The sequence below is a fragment of the Aplysia californica genome, unplaced genomic scaffold (assembly GCF_000002075.1).
Source record: "Aplysia californica isolate F4 #8 unplaced genomic scaffold, AplCal3.0 scaffold00399, whole genome shotgun sequence".
NCBI lineage: Eukaryota > Metazoa > Mollusca > Gastropoda > Aplysiida > Aplysiidae > Aplysia > Aplysia californica.
This window is the reverse complement of record NW_004797669.1, coordinates 51,866-74,694: the sequence shown is the minus strand read 5'-3', so window position 1 is coordinate 74,694 and position 22,829 is coordinate 51,866. Positions and strand designations below refer to the sequence as shown.

Here is a 22,829-nt window from a genome sequence, read left to right as displayed (position 1 = left end):
TAAAATTAGACCTATCTTTTTACGTGTTTTTACTACATATGTACTGAGCATTCAGTGAATTCACGTAATAGCCCCGCCACTGTACAGGGATTACGCGTTTTCACTGAAATATTCAGTGATTACGCGTATTAACTAGATTGATCTACGTGTTCTTACTGTAATATAGATATGCCAGTTGGCAAAAAAGGGGACACAGTTTGTGTGCCAGTTCCACTTGTTGATCGAGGGAGAGGCGATCCTAGAAATATCCTTGGTGTCATAATTGACAGACGAGAAGATAGCCGTAAAAGCTGGTTTGCATTCCAGAAATCAGTTCGATCTGTGCCCTGAGCGTCTTCTGAACACTGACGACATAAACACCGAAAAAATTGTTTCACTGCGTTCGGCGGTGATTTTTCAATCCTCTTCAGGTGGACAAGGCTTCACAAGATGCAACTGTAGTGGAGCCAAAAAGTGTAGTTCAAAGCGATGTAAATGCTGCAAAGCAGGGCTTTAGTGTAACTTACGCTGTCATAGCAGCCTCAGTTGTTGTAACAAGTGACGACGTGAGTGTGTGTGTGTGTGTGTGTGTGTGTGTGTGTGTGTGTGTGTGTGTGTGTGTGTGTGTGTGTGTGTGTGTGTGTGTGTGTATGTATGTGTGCGTGCGTGTGTGTGAAAGAGAGAGAGAGAGACAGAGAGAGAGAGAGAGAGACAGAGAGAGAGAGAGAGAGAGAGAGAGAGAGAGAGAGAGAGAGAGAGAGAGAGAGAGAGAGAGAGAGAGAGAGAGAGAGTTTGTTACCGAACTGACTATTTAAGGAATAAGCTTTTACAAAAGTATATTATACTACACATGTCTGATCAGGGAGTACGCGTTATTACTGTGACCATTTTTCAGGGATGTCACGTAATTCCTGATTATTTCAGTGATTACGTGAAATCTCCGAGTGAAACAGAGATTACGCGTTTTCACTGAAATATTCAGTGATTACGCGTATTCACTAGGTACGCGTTCTTACTGTAACATATATATGTATCTTTTTCAGTCTGAGTTGGCTCATACAAGCAGGGTTAAAGAATCCTGCCTCCTAAACGACAAAAGTCTATGTGGGCCACGTGTAGCTTCTACAGTATCAGTTCGTGTATTATAGTTATTACTTGTGCTAAACGACATCTGAATGGAGGCCAAGAACAGAAGGGAAAAAATATATATAAAGAAGAAAATCTGAAAGATGGTGGCAAAATGCTATCAGAAAGCAAAAGGGTATATAGCCTGTAAAGTGGGCACACACAGTCCGCCCCCGTTTGTTTACATGGGTGATATATATTATTATGCAGCCTCTCGGAGTGTTAAAACGTCTTTGTATGATTCACAATTGTTGAAAAACATTGTTCTTTCTTTTTTTTTAAGGGGGGGGGGGGCGGGGGTGTTATTATTTAAATGAAAAGTCCAGTGTTTGAACTTCTTCTTCTTCTTCTATCCCGTGGTTGGGGCAACCGTTGGGGCACCACTGCATTGGAAAACCAGCTCTCGCCATCTATTTTTGTCCTCTGCTCTCCTCAGATTGTCACCCATCGTCTTTCCTGTCCACTCTGTAATGTTGTCCTCCCATCTCCTTCTCTGCCGTTTGAACTACGGCACACTTAAACCAAATTCATGAACATCTTAATAATTAATTCACATGTACATGTAGTAAAGATTTTCAAAAACTATAGCTCACTATGTATCTTCAGCCAATCGACTGGCACTTCTTAGTTTTTCTATCTATCTATCTATCTATCTATCTATCTATCTATCTATCTATCTATCTATCTATATGTTTGTCTGTCTAGCAGGGTAGGCCTATATATAGCTACATCATTTTAAAAATAGTTTTAAAGAATAACAATATTTGCTGCCTATTAAACTTCAAAAAACGTTTCCCCATGTTTAGCTATAATAGGGGAGAGGGTGTAATATAGCAGATGCTACGGTGGTATTTATTCAAGAATCAAATTCTTGTTTTAGATATAATGTTTATGCACTATGTCGCCTTAAGTCAGTCGAATGTCGGTAACAAGAATTATAACATAACAAGATTGTCTGGGAGCTGGAAGAGGTAGGCAAACATAGGCATAGTAAAAACGTTTGATTTTCAAGCGAGGTCTTCTGCAGAATATGAGGTTTTATACGGTATATTGTTATTATATTATGCGGCACGAAAGTACGCCAAGAATTTTTTTTAACCCCCTCCCCCTAAAATAAACCCAACAAAAACCAACAAAAACCAAACAAACAAACAAACAACAACAACAACAAAATAACATCAACCCCCCCCCCCCCCCAACACACACACACACAGACACCCCTTGTTTTCCCTTAACTAAACTCTCGCTCTCTCTCTCTCTCTCTCTCTCTCTCTCTCTCTCTCTCTCTCTCTCTCTCTCTCTCTCTCTCTCTCTCTCTCTCTCTCTCTCTCTCTCTCTTAAAATTTGCGCAGACTGGGTTCAGGTTGTGCTCTCGGAGTTGATTTGTCTGCTCAATTACGTGAATTACGTGGCAGCAAGACGGTTATACTTTGTTTATTTGTGTATAAATGTATTTAATTTTATTTTGTAAGGTCCTTGAATGGAATGCAGTCATAATACAACGAGAGAGAGAGAGAGAGAGAGAGAGAGAGAGAGAGAGAGAGAGAGAGAGAGACAGACAGACAGAGAGAGACTTTAAAAAAGAACAAAACCCAACTAGATCTAAACCAGAAAGAATGAATCATAATGTTTTCTGTCTTTCCTTTCAGAACAGTTCGTTCCTATTTTCCTTTTCTGGCGACACATTTCTAAAGTACGATACAAAAAAATAACGAAACATGGGTACAATTGACCTCTCGTGACCTAATTACTTTTTTGTCGAGATAGTAGAACAAATTAATGAAAATATTTTTTATTTTTTGTCTTTAAACTTTAAATATTAACCTGCCTTGTATTTATTTATCCATTTTGAAACGGAAAATTAGCTTCTACAAAAATAAGACGATCATTTTTACCAGCACATGTCGAGCTTCCTGTTTGATGTCGGTCATCGCGAAAGGCACAAAACGAGCCTGACTTCTCAATCAGGCAAATTTTTAACAGGCTTGGGTGATTCCTAGCCGGCCTTGGTTTCCTGTACCCATATTGTGAAGGACGAACCACCGAGTCTAAACTCACCAACTTTATAACCAAGAGCATAATCACTATCATTGATGCCATCAGCGGTAAGAGAGTAAGATATGAAAATACTGAGAAAGAGTGTTCATAGTCTCAATCACAAGAATGCATGCTGCATAGCCAATTTCTAAGGCCTAAAAGCAGCTAAGGAACCACATTTCTCGTACACTAACTGAGGTCAGGGCGAATGAAATACATTGTTGGGTCATTTTCACTTGCCCACATGATTTGTAGACTAGATCTAGATCTAGATCTAATCAATATCCTTACTTACAAAAGAGAGAAAGTGTGAAGTCTTATTGTTACAATGATGTTCAACATGGTAATAATGCTGAACAGCTGAACTCACACACATATGAATGGTCATGATTGATAAAGAGCCTGAATGAATTCATACTGGATAGTATGAACAGATCGGGTATTAACCTAGTATTAGGACTACAGTGTGTGCAGTACAGCTACAGCTTTGATTCAGGTTTCTACTCCTGACCACAGGACTAGGACTGAAGGAGTGTCTCAGCTTGTTGACTGATTGTCCAAATCAATCAAAGACTTTTTCTGAGCTGTTTAGAGGGAAAATTGATTGAAAAAGTCCAGCTGATATCTCCTTCTTGTTTTCTTTTGTGCAAGGTCTAATCCAATTCAATTTTGAATGCCATTTTATGGAATCCAGACAACAGGTCTTGAATCTACCGACATTGACCCCACCAGCCTTTAGAAAACTTCAGTCTCCATCCAATTATTCTAGATCTAGAATCTAGATCTTTATGTTTTATGTTTCGTGTTTGTAAGTGTAGGGCTCGGTGAACTTGTCGTCTATTAATTTTTTAGACCAAGTCTAGACATTGTCAGACTAAATCGAGCATTTGTGAAAGTCTTCTGTCTTAAAACCTGATGGACCTGAGCGTACATGACTTTTACTTGCTGACTTCTGTACTCTGAGCCTATAAAATCCATTATATCCTTAGCTACAATGATGATGATGTAAATCTACCGACAGTCAATCCGAAACCAAAGGAGCTCCAGACCCTAGTGCACAGGTCCTGTAGGCTAGGCTCAAAGGGTTTTAAAGACCTTTTAAATTTGCCTATTTTGGAAGGACTTCCGTAACGAGCGACCACCCCAACAAGCACAAAATAAAGAAGAGACCTAGACTAGATCTAAATTTAGTCCTATCCTTGGCTTGCTACCCTTTACCCTCTATTCAATTCTACTCTGTCTCATAGTGATCACTCGTTACGAAAGTCCTCCCCATATGCCATATTCTTATATGACAGCTTCAAAAGTTTTTAAAATTTTAAATCTCATGGAAAATCATATTACCTTACAAGTGTTCAAAGGTAGCGATATATTATATATATATTGAATCGTGCTTAAAATCTTGAATGCTTTTTTTCATAGATGTCTGACGCTCAAGGCCCTGCCAATCACAGGCTTAAATCTTACAAAAACAAAGCCTTAGATTCGCAGGAATTGAGAAGGAGAAGAGAAGAAGAGGGAATCCAGTTGAGAAAACAGAAACGAGAGGAACAGGTTGGTCATCTTTTTGTTCAGGAATGGAAGCTGCTTTTGTTATATAATCCATTGCCTGCCATATTTTATATTGCCTTTGAAATGGATAGAAATTGGGAAGGGGGTGCACAAAGGAATGAAAAAAGAAGCAACAGATTCCATTGTCATTGGAAAAGGCTGTGTAGAGTTATGTAGTTGACAGTGCTATAATCCTGCCGTGTTAATTTTTAATTCTCTTGTAAATGAGTCAGGGAATCATACTGCTCGACTCTTGGTCATTTTCACATTTGCTTAAGTACAATTTCAATGCCTGGAAAAAGAATGCATGGTATAAGCTAGATATTTTACAGATTCAATCTTGTTTCATTTTTCTTTGTGTTCATCTTTCTTTGGAACTAAGTAACATGTAAAGGACAGCAGACTTTTCAATGTTTCTGTCACTTAAGTTTTGAACTTGTAGAATTACTGGCCTAGAAAATTCTTTGTTAACACGCTTTATTATATATATAATATATTTTTTTAATGACAGATCTTCAAGCGACGAAATGTTGCCATACCTGACAAAGATGAAAGTGGTTCTCCATCAGACTTGCAAGACCCAATGGTGTCTTCTTCTGTAAGTCTTTGCTGTTATTGTGTTTGTGTATATGTTAACTCTGTCATTTTATTCCCAAGAACAGAAGAAGTCTGTTATTTGTTTTATTATTTTATAATTCGGGAGGTTTTGATATTCAGAATACTACTGTTTGAAGAGAAATGATTTTAGAGTATAGGTTTCGGTGTCCATCAGAAAAGTGTTGGGTATGAAAATCTGTGATAATCAATTAAGAATTGTCTTGCTTTGGCCGTCTACCAAAGTGAGGCCTCCCCCCCCCACCCCCACCCCATCCCAATGGGATAGTGTGATTATCAGTGAGAAACTTCTAAAAATTTCTGTTTACTTGGTTGACATATATGAAGATTTGGATTTAATAAGATATTTTTCGTTTTCTGGGAAAGAAAGTGAGGTTGTATTCTTAATGTAAATTATTGGAATTACTGGGGGGGTTCTTCTTTAAAAGTAAGGTAAAATGCTACGAGTCGAAGCCTAGATACAGCCTTCCCCCTTCCAAAAGAAATTTGAAGTTCCAGTAGAAGTGGCTCAACATATTGGTTTGAAATAGACTCTTTTTCTCTTGTGTTAATTTGCTGGCCACTTACCGTGTTTTTATTCCTCTTGGGACAAATTTTTAGCTTTCAACTGTATAATATGTTGTTCTTTTCAACTTTAAAGGGAGGTATCAGTCAAGAGATGGTGCAAGCGTTGTACAGTGATGTCTTAGAGGAGCAAGAAATGGCAACACAAAAGTTTCGGAAACTTTTATCAAGAGGTAATAAGATATGATGATAGATATGATACTGACTGATAAAAGGTTTTGTTGTATTTTTGACTCAATGACAATGTACTGCTTAGGGTAATCTGCATACTGATAAACACAACCTTATGTTTCATGTGAACAGTATTGTTCAATCCCTAGAATAGGTCACATTTTCTGGAAACTTGGTGAAAGTGCTCTGTTTGTGTATGAATGTAAGTGAAAGGGTTTCAGCGTAAGATCAGTACATTGAAGATTTAACAATTTTATTGTCCATGGTCAAATATCTTTAAGATATTACGTAATGCTCTGTATGGATTTTTGTCCTCATTTCTCTGGAGACAAATTTTCTCAGCGGGTACCCTGATCCTATTCTTTTGTCCAAATGGAAATGAGGACGGCTTCATTTAGATACACTTTCATGATTTGCAGCTGTAGTAACTTATGCTCTGAGGTGGCCATGAATTGAGAAATTGCTTTCTTCTTTTTTGAGGTAAAAGTTTGAATTGAAAAACTCGTTCCCTGTGCATCTCTCTCTTAAATTGGGACAGGCACAGGTGTCAAATCCTTTTTGTCTTCATCGCAATGTTAAAAGGAATTCGACAATAGAACATACGGTTACATTATTTTTTCTGATCTTTTTTAACCTGTTTCTTTATATTTTTATGGTTTTGAGTGTTAATATTAAAATTGCTAATTATGCTCTTTTATTTTAGTAACACAATTGAGAGACATTACACACATTATTTGGGGGGGGGGGGGAAATTACCTTTTTCTTTATTATGTGCCACTTGAATATGTCTGTAACAATTTTAAAAAATTACATATGATTTAAGATATATATAATATAATATGCAGGATAACAAAAATAACACCCTCAGATATTCCATTGGAAAAATGTGAAACATGATATGTATATACTTGATATCAACTGGGCCAAAGTTTACAGAGTCATTGAGTTGTTATCGGTGTCTTCCTTTATAGTACAGTTTCCAGAAGTACATGAAATTGTGTACAGGTGAAAGATAAAAAAGACCAGTATCATGTAGAAATGTAGATTAACTGTTGTTGATTTTATTTGCTTCCTATGAATGCTTTGCTTACATTATATATTTTTTTATGTTGACCCTCTCCTTAGAACCAAATCCTCCTATTGATGAAGTTATCCAGACTGGCATCATCCCCCGATTTGTAGAATTTTTGCAGCGAGACAGCAGCTGGTCTTTACAGGTTTGTTCACTCTCAACAGCTGTCTTTCATTTTTGTGTTTGTTCCATACATGGCTAAATTCCCAAATGTTGAAGAAAATTAGTGAGATAAACTTGAAGTGGTTTGCATCTTTTAGGAAGTATACAGTAACGGTTGAAACTTTCAAGATGAATTTTGGTTGTGGAGTAGGCTTATGTTTATTTACATTGTTTGAAAGAAATATGAAAGAACTTCAGAAGCTTTTGTTGAGTTACTTGCACAGTAAAGCTACTACCATATATGAAGCATCGTGATGAAATCTGGCGCTCGTCAAAATAAAGAAATTGAAGAAGCCAGTATTTTACCGCCAGTTTGACAGTTTTTATTTATAAAATTTGTTTTTGGGCTCAGCACTTAATATGTCCATTTCTGTGTGGATTTTTCTGAAAAACGTTGATTAAAGGAACAAGCAAAATGTACATTTTTAGTTTGCAAGGACTCTCCAGCTTTGGAAGTCACCTAACTTTGGTGGCCATTTTCTTTCTAATTTTATGCCTGAAAACAGGCTACCATTGTCTCCTTCAATTGCTAATATCTCAACTTTTGCCCTAGATAGATTGGTATTTTTTTCATCGAAAGTAAGGCTAATTAAACTATATTAATAACTCCACATGCCCAAAAATTGACAAGCGCCTGATTCCACTGGGAGGAGAATGTTGATTCGTAGATCTCTTTATTTTGACAAGCACCTAATTTCACCACAATGCCGCACATATGTGTGATACCTGATCTTGTATGAAAAATTTAGGCAAATTCCAAGTAGATGAGTAAAAAGTTTTTTTTAATTAATTTTTTTTCGGGGGGTTAGCCTTACCCTTTTGCTTTCTTTGAATTTTTGGTGTATGTACCTAACCCCTATTTCTTCTATGATGCAACAGATGACTGGCCACAAAGTATAACTGGCTTGTCTTTTTAAGAAGTTAATTTTTTTGTTGTAGTCTTTTTCTAGTTTGGTCAGTGGTATGTTGTTTGTCTTTTTTTATCTGCCCTGTCTGATTATCACGAGGTAAAACCAACATATTTGTGCATGATCAGGTGGTTGGAGAGCGATTATGGCAGATCCTACTTCTTTTTCTCTGTTGTTACTGTCTTTTTTGCTTTTTCTCACAGCGCTGTGGGTGGTGGCGGGTCGTCTGATATGATTTTGCTCCTTCTTTTCTATTGAACATCTATCGTCCTTATCTTTTCATCTTTTGTTTGTTACTCTCTAATAACCAGGGCTTCCAGTCTTCCGCAAATTAGCAGAATTCCGCAAATGGAAAAATTTCCGTGAAATTCCGTTAAAAAAAATTTTTTAATGCGAACTAAAAAATTTCCGTTATTACCAATAGTCAACAATAACAATAACCAACCCATACCGGAAGTGCTCTTTTATTTGAAAGTGTAGACAGTGTCTTTCACTTTCACTTTCTAAAGCTCAAGAAGCAGAGCACCAGCTATGTAAACAAGAGGAAGAAATGACGACTGTGATTCAATAGATCTTGGGCCTGCCAAGAAAAGAAAACTCAAAAGAGAGCTTGATTTTTTTTTTACCAGACTTGTTTATTTGTAAGTTTTGTTGTAGATTCAAGTTGAATAAGCTGTCAAGTTATTTAGATCTAAAATCTAGACTAGAATCTAGAGATATTAGATCTAGATCTAGATCAAGTCAAGCTGTTATACTATTATTATACGGATTTTACACCTTATGATGATTATGGTGCAAACCAACACTAGCAGAAAAAAGTTGAACATTAACTGTCAAGTTTTATAGATCTAGTTGTGGATGTACAGTATCTGTACAAGGGAGAAAGCATGGCTTTGGATTTGGAAATATATGGATTGACACAAGCAGAAAATTATGTAGACCTATGCAAATGTGTTTTATTTTTCACTAATTTTCTGTTAAATTTAGGCTTGAATAGCCAGAAATGGCATACTTAAGATGCTCTGAAACCAAAAATTCTCAAACATAAAGGGGACGCTGTCCCCCTTCCACCCCCTGGACCCGAAAATCCTCGAAAAATGACATCATTTGCTGGAAGCTCTGAATAAAACCTCTAATCTTCAGGCTCTTATATGGCCTGTGGGCGGTTGGCAGGTGTTCTGGTGTGGCTTTGCTCCTTCTTTCCTGTCAAACTACTATCGTCTTTATCTCTCCTCCTTCTTTTTTTGTTTGTTTCTCTCTTGTAACACCTCTAATCTTTGGCACTTATATGACTTATTTGTGTAGAAAAGTGCCGTTTTCATGTCAGCATGCTTCTATTTATTGAAACAAGGTAACTAATGTGTGAATGATTTATTTCTTTTGTTGACAGTTTGAGGCAGCATGGGCCCTCACCAACATAGCATCTGGCACGTCGCTGCAGACGCGTATGGTTATCAGTGCTGGGGCGGTGCCAATCTTTATACGCCTGCTCAGCTCGGAGATTGAGGATGTTCAAGAACAGGTACATTGTGCACCATCGATAGGCTTGAAGACAGTATGGGTATGTTCTTTAAGGGGTAAAGAATCGCTCAAAGCTAGTTTCTTACTGGGGTTAGCACACCGTGACACTATACGAATGCTATTTATTATCATAATGAAGAATTGGACGTGATGCTAACTTCCAGGTCCAGTTTAGAGATTGATAGTGGTAACAATGATTGTTGGTAATTTTGTACAGCATTTCCATGTTGTGAATGCTATTTGCTCTTTACAGTTTACAGTTAAGATAACATAAACTTTTACACTTCATTCTCTCTCTCTCTCTCTCTCTCTCTCTCTCTCTCTCTCTCTCTCTCTCTCTCCCTCTCTCTCCCTCTCTCTCTCTATGCATGCATGCATGCACTCTCACAAATGCAAGTACATTCTCTCCTGGATTTAGGGATATGCTCAGACAAATAAAGAAAATTGTGTAGGTGGGTTTTCAATTTTTATCTTGTTGTTTACAAATCTGGACGAAACTGTAGATTGATCTAGACTTACTAGAGGTTGCTGTCTTTTTCAGGCTGTCTGGGCTTTGGGTAATATAGCTGGGGACAGTCCGGAGTGTCGGGATTATGTGCTCAGCGAAGGAATTCTTGTACCTCTTTTGCAGTAAGTACCAATATTCATGGTGCTATTTGTAGCTGATGTCCTCTTATCTCAATGCTCACTTTTACCCTTGTAACCTTGCCGACACAGAAAAAAAACTACTTTTACTGCAGGGCGTGTGGTTTTGAGATGTGTGATTTTTGTTGTGTTTAGTCTGCTTTATGTAAGCGTAAAGTTTGTTTATAAAGTATATAAGCACCACCATTTGTAACCATGGAAGGAGATGAATTTGGAATTGGAGAAGCTGTTTCCTTAGTGTTGGTATTAGATGATTTTTACTGCTACTGTTTCTTTGAGCCTGATTCACTACATGATGACAAAATGACTACTCAAATGATATTTGACTGCTTCAAAATATCACGTTAATATTTGATAAACTAGTTGGAGAATGTGACGGTCCTTTTTATGAACCTTCACAGACAAAAGAAAAGCAAGTCGGTGCCATTTATAGTTTGTTCTTTTTCACCTGTTCATGGTTAAAACAAGATAAAACCATTAAATGGAGATTTACAGCATACTCCGAAAATATCAGAAAGTTAACCTATTTTTATCAAAACCGCACTTTAACACAAACCTATGTCACACAGTACAGCAGACTGGTCATTTCTTTTCAGGACTCGCATGGATTAGATAATCTTTGGATGAAATCAACCATGTACAATATGACCTTTCGCTTTGAACTTAATGTTTGTTCAAGATATATCCATCCTGTATTCCTGAGCAAATAAAGCACAAATCAATGTGGGAGATTTCGTTTGCTGAAACATCTAAACTGAAACAGCGTGCCATTTAGTATTGAACTGCTTTATCAGCTTTACTCTGTGCAACAGCAATTAATTTTTTACAAAACATAATCAGGATATATGTTTTAGCTTCAGGTCAATTTTGATGTCAACTGAGTCATAAAAAGGAAAGCAATTGACATTACTTTGAACAAACTTTTTTTACTGGTCAGCTGGTATTATATTTAAGCTTTCTTTGTGATTGACTTCTTATTTCTTACTTTTTCTTTTTTCCAGTTTGCTGAGGAAATGTGCCAGCTTGTCTATGACACGCAATGCAGTGTGGTGTCTCTCAAACTTGTGTCGGGGAAAGAATCCGCCGCCTGATTTTAGTAAAGTGAGTCCATTTTATGTAAAGAGTAGGTTACCATAAAAACAAGCAAGAATAAGAGATATATATATATATATAATTCTTTATATATATGCAGTTCCTAGAGAATTTGAATGGATATAAAGTCTTTGAACATTTTGCTCTTACCAAAAAAAATATAAAATAAATAAAAGGTAAAAAAGACAGATGAAGACTAAGGGTGGCTTACTTAGATAAATTGTATAGATGGGTGTCAGGAATCGCCAGGATTATATAGGGTTTTCTATAGAGCTTTTGGGCAGAGAAATAAGTGGCAAATTGTGATTACTGATATTTGTTCATGTCTTGGTAGTAGACGAATTTAGATTTTATTCATGTTGATTGAGTGAATAAATAGTCAGATGTGATGTGAACAACACAGGAGTCACCAGCACATTTTTGCTTTGAAATCCATAGTTCAGATAATGTAATCTCAGCGATTGAATTTTCATTAATTTGTTTTCTTCCCCCCCCCCTCCCCCAATTGATGCTCAATCTCCTAATATTAAAATTATTATAATGGGGGGGGGATGGCCGAAGTGTCTTTTGAGAAAGCGATTATCAAGATTTCTAGAAAAGATACATTTTTGTTTATCTGTTGTAAATAAGATACTTTTTGGCTTTTAAGCCGATAGTGGTTAAAAAAAACTGCAACAGTGACTTTAGTAATGACTTGCACAAAGTAGTCTGTAGTCCTTGGGAAGATCTGTGAACAAGATATAGAGATATGGTGATTAGAGGGAGCTACTAGTGGTCCTTCTTCTGTGCTCTCTTCTCTCCCTCTGTTGTTCCTATTTGTCTGCCTTGCTTTTCTCCAGCACTAAATGACTGAAATTGTGTCAATGTGCTTCTACTCACTCAGACGAGTGGTTGGAAGGTGCCACTGGTAGTTCCTACTTCTTTTGCTCTCCTTGTGTTTGTCCTTACTTTAAAAAGAGATATGTGAGCTCGTGAAACACAAGTTGGTTGCTTTCACTGCAGTTCACAGTACGGCTTGGTTTGAGTCAATGATTCAAGTACAAAGTTTAAAATTTGTGGTTGTAGGCGCCGTAAAACTCTTTGTAGACTAAACTAAAAAAAAAAGACACGTGTAAAGTGTCTTGGGCTTCATGTTTAACGGTTTTCTCTATCTGATGCATCCACCAGGTGTGTATTGCTCTGCCTGTGTTAGCCCACCTGCTGTACCACTCGGACAAAGATGTGTTGGCCGACGCCTGCTGGGCCTTGTCCTACTTGTCGGACGGACCCAACGAAAAGATCCAGGCCGTCATCGACTCTGGTGTTTGTCGCAGACTTGTAGAGTTGCTTATGTAAGTTGATCAATGTAAAATGGCAAAGTTTTCTTTAGAATGTACTGATTTTGAGTTATTTTGTTTCACAATATTCCTGAGTTTGTTGAGTCATTTTCTGTTACTTTTTAAATTCTACTCTGGTTTTTTAAAACTTTTTAACTCACCTTTTAGGTTTGTCTTTTTTTTTCTCTTGTTGCACAATTTGTGATGTATCTGTAACTTTTGTGTCTTTGTAGTTTTTTCGTTTAGATTCAGTCAGCACTGTACAGGTGTTGTTTGTTTTGGTAGCTTTGGATGGTTGACAGATGCACTGGTGTGGTTTGCTCCTTCTTTCCTGTCAAACATCTATCGTTCTTATCTCTACTTTTATCTGTGTAGTTTATTTTCTAGCACCACTTCTAAATGTTGGCACTTACAAATTTATTCGTGTTGTAAGTGCCGTCGTGGGTGGTTGGTGAGTACTCTGGTGTTGTTTACTTCTCCTTTCCAATCAAACATCTATTATCCTTATCTTTCCTCCTTTTTATTTTGTTTGTTACTCTCTTGTAACACCAATAATCTTCAGCTCTTATATGACCTTATTGCGTTGCAAGTGCCGTAAAGCTTTTACTTAAACATAAAACTAAACAAAGTGCCGTAAATCTTTTTCTAAAAAACTAAAACTTGGTAGCTTTCTAAACACATGAAATCTCTCTGGTGCTGATACTGAAGTGTGGAATAGACTGCTTGCTTTGTTTTTCTCTTTGTGGGTGCTTTTAGTTAATGTGTCTCCTTTTCCTGCTCCAGGCACAATCACCAGAGTGTGGTGGCCGCCGCTCTGCGTGTGGTGGGCAACATTGTGACCGGAGATGACTGTCAGACACAGGTAAGTTGAGGAAACATTGATAAAATGTTTTATTTGATATAAAAATTTTTTATCTTGAGGCAAAACTGAAGGAGGAAAATGTACTCACGTACAAGATATGGGTGGACAGCCCTGTCACAGGACCTTGGGATGATAAAGAAATAGAGGAAGAAAGATGAAGAGGTCAAGATGTGCAGTTAAGAACTGATTGACTTTCAAATTGAAGATTGGAGTGATATCCTTTCATTTGAGGTCAGTCCATTACAGGGTTTACAATTAACAGGAAGAGAACAGAAATACTGATCACTTGAAAAAACAAATGTTGGACTTTGTAGTCAGAGAGTGACAGTGTGTTTTATGGAGTGGATAATGTTTCACTGTTGATTCGATCTCTAATGTTAAGGGAGGTGCATTCTCTTTTGTGTGTTCATATTAAATGAATCAAGTTTGTACCAAAAATTTTTGTCCAACTTGGAAATTATTTGTTTGTGTCAATTAGGGTTTTTAACTCGTACAAGTAATGTTAATGGATATGTGAAAACTTTCACACTTGACAGGTGTGCGTGTGCTGGCATGGTTTGGTTCCAGTTAATCAGTTAATCTTTTCTAAAGTGGGCAGTTTGGGGAAGTACATATGCCTTCATTTTGATTTAGAAATATGTAAATTGATGTCAAGCCTGGAAAGTGTTGTTGAAAGACAGCTAACACTCCTGAGTATTGAAATAATTTTTTCAGCTTTACAAGAAGCCTTGTGGAGTTGATGTGAAGTCTGGACAGTGTACAAAGCTGTTGTAGGTCTTTGTTTTTTTGATCAGGTCAAAGTTGTTGTTGGGTTTATTTATATATTTCCCTTTTAGCCTGACTGGTTTCATTACAGGAGCTTGGATGTTTTGGCATTCTACCATTCTTACTTGGATTAATTTTTATACTAACTCCAAATGCTGCTTCATTTAAGTGACTTTTTTTTTACCAATACAAACCTTGTGTTGTTTTCTTTCGTTTGTTTTTTTTTTTCCAAGTGTCTTGTTTCGTGCTTTTCTGATGGATTTATCGTGTTGGAGTTTCTAAATTTTTCTCTTGCATGCGAAGACAGGAGTGACTCTAAAAGAATGAAAGAAGTGTGTCCACACTGTGTGTGAGCTCTGGGAACAGACTTTTATGGCTCGTTTATCTTCTACGGGTGGCTAGGGGATGCTGTTTGTAGACTAGTCTCTTTTCCATCCCGTATTCATTTCTGTCTGCCTGAGCTAATGTCCTCATTCTTCGAAAAGAACGTTCATATTTGCAAGTTACTAGCATTTCGTTTTTCTGTTTTGGTTTTGGGAAACCAGCTCTGTTTCTTATATATAAGTAACAGTTGTTCATTTTTGCAGTGAAAAACGATTGGCATCTTTGTTTTATTTTGAAGATCTCTTTGAAAATACCCATAAACTGAAATGTTATTTTTTCAAGGTGAGGTAAAATGCTGATTTTAATTTGTTTCCCTTTTTACAAGGCAAAATTTTCTTTAGTTGGTCGTATCAAAACAAGGGAAAGCTAAATGGCAGAATGGTAACTTCTGCATCATATTATGAAACAAGGGAAAGCTAAATGGCAGAATGGTAACTTCTGCATCATATTATGAAACAAGGGAAAGCTAAATGGCAGAATGGTAACTTCTGCATCATATTATGAAACAAGGGAAAGCTAAATGGCAGAATGGTAACTTCTGCATCATATTATGAAACAAGGGAAAGCTAAATGGCAGAATGGTAACTTCTGCATCATATTATGAACAAAGGGGCTTTTTTTTTATAGACAATGTTGGACAGATTATTGTGGTTTTCGGGGGGGGGGGTTTGTTTGTCTGTTGAAGGAACTACTGGTCCCTTTCTCTTCTCAGCTGTATTTTGGGGGGATTTTTGTCGTGCTGCCTGTCGAAGGGAAGCTGTGTCTTCCTGGCTATGCTGCTAAGCTGATCGTTCACTCATAATGCCAATATGCAGATGAACTTGATTTTCTGTGACTGGCGTTACCAGGTTGTTTGAGGGTGTTGCTGACAGGTCCAAGCCTATGTCCTGAATTCTTCCGTTGTTTGTCTGGACCCCTTGCCAGCTCTGCATAGCCCGTATTCTATCAATGTACTTTATTTTTCTAAAACTGACCGAATTGAGTGGGGTGATAGGTGGGCACCATTGGTAGGTCCTACTGCTTTTCTTTAGCTCTGTTGCTTCTGTCTGTCTACCTTTCTCCTTCCCTGGTTGTTATCATATTGATATGACTTTTGTTACTCTCAGAACAAGCTCAAACTGAACGGAGCCTCAATAGTTTTATTTATTCTTGTTCTAACTGACATTTCAGGTGATAATCAACTGCCACTCTCTCCCCTGCCTGCTGCATCTTCTGGGCAGCTCTAAGGAGTCTATCCGTAAGGAAGCCTGTTGGACAATATCCAACATCACCGCCGGTAACCGACAGCAAATTCAGGTTTGTTACACTTTGCCTTCTCTGTTTGATGAGAAGGGTGTTTTTATACATGTTTTTTTAGATATTTTGGGAAGCGTGCAATCATTTGCAAATCTTAAAGAGTATTTTGTGTACTTTGCGCCCGATTCCACCGGGTCGTGACACAAATTTTTTATGTATTTCCTGATAGATTTACATAATATACATATATACTTATATGTAATATTACATACAAAAGTCAAGCGCATACCATACTAAAAAGTCCACTGTGGGTGAAAGTTTTCTGGCATATGCCGGAATTCCGGCTTTTGAAAATAAGCTTTCAACTTTTCCAGTTTGGAACAAATTATCAACTTCGGAACATTTCGGAAGTAGTCATTCTCCCCATCCAGTCTCTAGCTCTTTGCATTTGGTTACATTGCTGGTCTGTCTCAGCTTGCCCTACTGGCCAAAATGAGCATTGCAAGCCCAGAAAGAACCCAATTTGATCTAGACCTATGTCGCAGTAAACACTAGGCCAACGACCTCGATGTTGACATCTTAGGTTCATGTCTATGGGTCGTTTGGACAATCACAATTGTGCACGTCGCGGTCAATCTTTAAATATTATTGTGATTTTTTTTTTTTTTAAAAGGAAATTCATTCTTTCAGTAAATGTAGATAAGATGCACATAGAATAATAGATGTAGCAAACATAATTTGAGGTCCCGAATTTTGATGTGGAGCCTTTTATTATTCTGTGTATTAAAACACACACGAAGACTTGACAATTCGTACCTATACAGCGAGGGGGAAAATCGGCGACATCGAAGTTAGATCTAATTACATGCAGGCCTATAGACAGCCGCAAATTTAGTTTTACCAATGAGAGAGAGAGAGGGGGGGGGGGGGGCACTTTAGGAGTGAAGGCCTATGATCTCTCAATAGGCCCAAGCCGGGGGCAGTATGAGTAGTGTAGCCTGGGTGTAGGCCAAGGACGTGTTTGTTTCATTGTTTCATACGACACAGGAGTGTTCAGCGGTAGACCTAGATCTAGATCTGGCCTGCTCGATTTAGTTGTGGTGTAGTCTATAGTTGTTAGGCTACCGGACCCGAAATTTTAGAATTGTCTGATGATGGCCTGACAACTGTTTCAATTGCGGCACACAAATGATCAATATTATTCATAGTTCTACTGTTACTTTCAAAACAAGCGTACTCCAAGTTCTGTTAAGTCGGGCCCGTCATCAAGACCCGTGAGTAAAACTTTCAAAGGTGCATTCTCATCCCGTGACATGACTTCGGCGTGGGAGTTTCGCACGTGTCAGGGACCGTCCGTTGACGGGGGTCAACTAAAGTTCATGCACACTGGTTGAAGTGTCTTTCGAGGCTTACGGAGGAAGGGGGGAGGGGGTAGACACCTGGACAAGGAGTCCTTGACGTGATACTTCAGAATTAAAAAACAATAATAATAAAACACACACACACACACAGCATGCGCGCAGAGGGCCTATACATGGAATATAATATATATTTATGGACATCCCTGGAAATTATTTTTTTCAGCTGGCTAGTCTCCTTGGTGATTTGTTGTTGATCCCGATTTTTTTCCCTGAGATCCAGATTTTTAGATTTCATAGAGTGGCAGATTTGGTTCAGACATGCGAGCGGAGAGTCTGCTTGTGAAGGCGCGTAGCCGGTAGGGCCCTATTGCCGCCACGTGTGTCAGGGCTTTCTCTTCAATAGAGACTATGCACTATGTAGCAGCTTGCCGATGTTCGGTACAGTTAGGTCTAGGTGAAGTTGTAGAAGAGAGTGAATCATAGCGAAGCAAAAGAAACGTAGAAAGACTTCTCGGTTGAGGACAAACAGCTGATCAAGCACAGGTGGATGAAAAATCAATATATAAAAGAAAACAGTCTACAACACGTTTGAGATTCCGAACCAAAGAAAAAGAAAACACACCGGAAGGTACATTGTATTGAGAATTATAGTGCTGAAACAGGGACAAAAAGGCATAAACTGATAAAGTAGAGGGCAGTGGAACAAGCAGTGTTTCGTTGGTTTCAAAAGGGGCAGGCTGTAGATATTTCTATGTCAAGCCAAATTATTTCAGTTAATACTGAGGACTACAGCATTAAAATTTAAAAATTAAATCGCCATCAATCCATCATGCGCGCAGGTTTTGCATCAGGTGGCATAATTTATGGAAATTTTGACTTGATTGTCCAACTTGGTTATCTTCCTTGGTGCAGCCCAGAATTTGTCCATCGCAAAATTCGTACATAACGAAAAGATGTCTATGTCCAGCCGATTTCACCATCAACTGCAACAGCCCAACCTACAGCCCCAAACAATGTGTGCACAAGTACCATGCACAATTACTGAACTCTTATTTAGCAAGAATCCACAGTTGTAGTTTTTTAAAAATGTGGACTGTGACAGTGACACTGCTCTTTTAAAAAAAATTAAAAAATGTGTGTCTCAGTGGGGAATGTTATAAAATACATCTGTGAAAAAAATTAACATCCAGGAATAGCACATTGCTGCTTTGCGGACCCAAAACCCGGTTGGATGGATTGTTTTCAAAGGGATGCATTGGTGAAGTACCTGAACTACATGTATCTTGATGGAATGTGTGTTTTATCTGATGACATTTCTCAATGCGTGTAGTTTTCAGACGTAGGTATTTCACTAATTCGGATTTCAGGTTTTTGAACCTGCCAGTGCTTTCACCCATGAAGTCCACAGATGTAGGATTCTTCCATAGAATTACATGGTTTTAGGGCTATTTGATGCAGAAGTGGACAAGCTTTGAATTTCTACTAAGAAAAATACTGAGATGTTTCAATTTTGTTTTTTGTTTTATTGGGTTTGCTGGAAAATGACAGAAATCCTGTGTATTTCTCTTTAAAATAACAGGGAAATTAGATCACTGTATGCCAAAGAGATAGCCTAGGCTAAAGGTTGCAGGTTACAGTACAATGGTGTACTAAATTTGTGCCTCAAAGGCAGACTTTAATTTAAAGAATTTTTTTCCTTACCAATACTGTGTACTGGTGAATAAAAGATATTGAAATCAAGAATGGAATAGAGTTAATTTGAAACATGTCTGTCTCCTTTTTCACAATACATAAGTACTAATTGTATCCAAGTGCTTGTCTTTATCTCGACCCAGCTTTGAAAAAAAAATATGGGGCCGACTTTTGTCTTTTCATGTGCCTCTTATCTATTTTCTGTTATCTGTTGCCATTTGTATTTTCCCTGATATGTACTGAAGATGTGGCTTTGACCTCTTAAGATTAGTGTGACGGTACTTCTTTTTTTTTATCACTCTTGTTTTTGTCTGTCTTTCTTTTTCTCAGCACTAATTGATTGTTCTTGTGTTGATGTACTTTGTGATACTCAAACGACAAATGAAGATCTCGCTCTTTAACTTTTTAAAATGTAAATTGTGTGTTTGCCTTACCTTTTCTTTCAGCACTAAATGACTGTAATTGTGTAGATGTGTTTGTCTATACTCAAATAATGATCTAAAGAAAGACCCTGTGATAATGTTTAAAGTAGTGGATTGTTTTTGTCTATTTTTCCCAACAGAATGTGATAGATTGCAACATCTTCCCTGTTCTCATCGATATTCTGGGCAAAGCTGAGTTCAAAACCAGAAAAGAAGCGGCCTGGGCAATTGCTAATGCCACATCAGGGGGTTCACCAGAACAGATCAGGTAAACTTGATATTTATTTTGGAGTTTAGATTGGTTTGTGTGTTGTTTCTGGTGTTACAACTTGAGATTTGCATTGTTTGTGGTGTTTCACTTGATATTTCTAATTTATGGTATTATAATTTTTTAAAATTTGTTGGTTCTGTATCCTGATTTTTTCTGAATATTGGTAAGTTGTACAAGGCTTCCTAAATCTACCTATTTTTCCGTAGTAATAGATTTTGGACCTGTTCCACCGCCATGCTGATAAAGGTGTCAAAACTACCAGATTTGTAATGAGCGCCGAGAGTAAAGGAAAAACTAAAATGGCCTGTTTTGCATTGCTTCCAATCTTTCTATTTTTTTGCAGAATACGTTCATCCCAAAAGTTCTCTTCTTGTCGCGTCATATTAACTCCATACATTAAAAAAAAATAGTATTGGCTTATCGGTATTCTGTAGCAAAAAATTTGTATTTGCCTCTGTAAATTTTCGGTTATTTATGGTTATACATTTATTGAATGTGTGTTTCTTGGTCAATGCCCACCATCTTGAATGTTGTTTTTTTGGATTTTTCTTTTCTTTTGAAAAGGTAGCAGCTACATACTAATTAAAACTAAAAATGAAATCTTTCTTCCCCTCCCTAGGTTCCTGGTGGAGCAGTCATGCATCCCTCCACTGTGTGACCTGCTGACTGTGATGGACAGTAAGATTGTCCAAGTGGCCCTTACAGGCCTGGATAACATCCTCCGGCTGGGCGAGACGGATGCCAAACAGGGAGACGGAGTCAACCCCTACGTTGTCATGACCGAGGAATGCTATGGTGAGTACTGGGAGGAGTGTGCAGTCCTTGTAGAACCGAGTCTAAAACTTAAATTACCCAGAGTCTGGGTGAGCCTGGGCCGCATCGTGTAGTCCACACAAAAAAAAGTCTTTTTTTTCTTAAAGCACTACTGTTCTAATCTTTTCAATCTTTCGTAGTAGCAGTTCTGAACACCAACTGTTCTTCAGAGCATAGGCTTCTTCTCGTACCACCTACTCGATCCTTGCTGCTAGAGGCCTGGCAGTGCTTCTTCATTTTACCTACCTTGGGCCACTTTCAGCTTGAGGGAAGAAATAAGTTTGAGCCTACCATGGCTTGAAGGTCATCATCAGTAAATTTGGATCTGTACTTTGACTTTAAAAACTTCATGGCGGAGAAGAGCTTTTCACCCACATATGGGTTGCAAAAAAGCGTATGATCAGCTTAAACGTACCGAACATACATTGTCTGGAGATCAATACCTCCTTTCCTATCAAACATCTATAGTTCTATGCTCTCTTGTAACACCTCTAATCTTCCGCACTCAAATGACCTAATTGTGTTGCAAGTGTCATAAAACTCATACTAAAGCAAAAACAAGGAGATCAATAGAATATTATTATATCTCTATCTGTTCATTTTCTTCTGCGTCTCCTCCCACAGGTCTGGATAAGATTGAGTTCCTCCAGAATCATGAGAACCGGGAGATCTACCAGAAGGCTTTTGACATCATCGAGCGCTACTTCGGGACAGAGGAGGAGGACCGGGCCCTGGCCCCGCAGATGGACCAGGCCTCGCAGCAGTACCAGTTCAGCGGCGGGGACAGCAGCGCCCCCGTGGGAGGCTTCCAGTTTTGATAGGCAGCCCAGCATAGCGTTAGAGATTTGGTCCTAGATGTAATATCCTCTTCTTTTTTCAAGTCTGTGGTCGTAGTTGCCTGTACACACACACAAACTCAAACTACACTCTGATTGGCTTCTCTCTCACAAGATGAAAGATCTGGTGGAAAGTTTTTTGGGGTTGTTTTTCTTCTTTTTTTAAAAATTGTTTTTTGGTGTGAACTTTGACCTGTCTTAAGGTGAGACGGAGAGCCCTGTGTCTAAAGTGGAAGAAGCCCTTCTGGATTTCGCAGATGTAGTCTCAAGTGGAGATTTGAGGGAGGGGGGGGGGGGGGGGTCTTGAGTCAGTGTGCCTCGGACATAATATATCACGTGGTGCCTTGGCTGCTGCTGTTTACTGAGTACGAAGAAGGTTCGCCGCCGCCGCTGCCACTACCACCACCACCACCACCACCACAAGGCAAGTGCATCTTCTGCTTGGGGACTTCCTCTGCGATCCGGTGTTGTGTAAAAAACTTTCTCAGCAAACCTTTCTGTCCTGTGAGGTGTGGCTTCAAGGTAGCTCATTGTATCTCTTAGCAAATGTCTTCAATTTGTAGATTACGATATTCATATTTGATTGGAATAGTGTCCATCGTATAGATGAGCAGTATGCTGTTGTTGTTTTGTTATTGGTTGGGTTATGTCTTTGATTTGTTTAATATTATTATATTTTTTTTTTTCCTATCAGAATGAATGCAATTTACAAAGCACACATTCACGGGTTTGATTGAGACAGATGCAGATGTTTCCAGGGTGAACGTTATGGTATGCAAGTACGGGTACTTCTTCACTGGGTGGCTTAGTCAAGAATCGCTTCTGCTGACAAAGTAATGTCTCTCAGAAGTTTATTACAGTTGTATTTAAGAAAGTGCAGTTATGTTCCCCGTTTTTTTTTGGGGGGGGGGTTCTCTCTAGACTGTTGCGAATATTTACCTGTAAATTAGGGTTTTCAGGGCTATTTGTCCAGAAATATGTGATGGCTATACGTTTAGAAATGTGTGACCCACTACACTATTCGTCAGGAAAAGCGTGAAGAGTAGTCTTTGTAGTAATTTCCCCCCCGGAAAGCTGCTGCAGCTGTCTCAACCCAAGCCGTGTGCAGACATGTAGAAATCTGTGCAAAAAATCCATCAGGCTCACTGCCAGCCCGACTGGCAGCAAGGTTTGCTCTTGTTAAATGTCTCACCCACCTGACACTTGCCCTCAGGTCTCTACGCAGGGGCTTATGGCACATGTTCATCGGGTTCCTCCCCTTAACAGGTAGTAAAATAGGAGTGAGAAAATTTACAGCTTGTTCTTTCCTTGTGAAATCGCTTTTTCTAATGTTGTAGTTAACCCCATTTTTTCCACTTGGCTGTCGTGGAAATAGGAATACAACATATTGGGGGTTTTTTTTTGTTCTTTTCAAGTGAAGTTGCTTGTC

At 38.4% G+C, this 22,829-nt stretch overlaps 1 protein-coding gene across 1 annotated transcript; it reads left to right on the top strand.

Annotated features, from left to right (window-relative positions):
* Positions 1–2,821: 2,821 nt before the first annotated feature.
* Positions 2,822–22,304, top strand: LOC101857042 (importin subunit alpha-7). The gene is made up of 14 exons (XM_005103971.3): positions 2,822–3,209; positions 4,564–4,695; positions 5,204–5,290; positions 5,948–6,044; positions 7,168–7,259; positions 9,575–9,706; positions 10,247–10,335; positions 11,352–11,451; positions 12,610–12,773; positions 13,542–13,620; positions 15,940–16,065; positions 19,621–19,748; positions 20,371–20,546; positions 21,189–22,304. The coding sequence occupies exons 1-14, from the start codon at positions 3,198–3,200 to the stop codon at positions 21,380–21,382; spliced, it is 1,608 nt and encodes a 535-aa protein (XP_005104028.1). The 5' UTR covers positions 2,822–3,197; the 3' UTR covers positions 21,383–22,304.
* Positions 22,305–22,829: the final 525 nt, after the last annotated feature.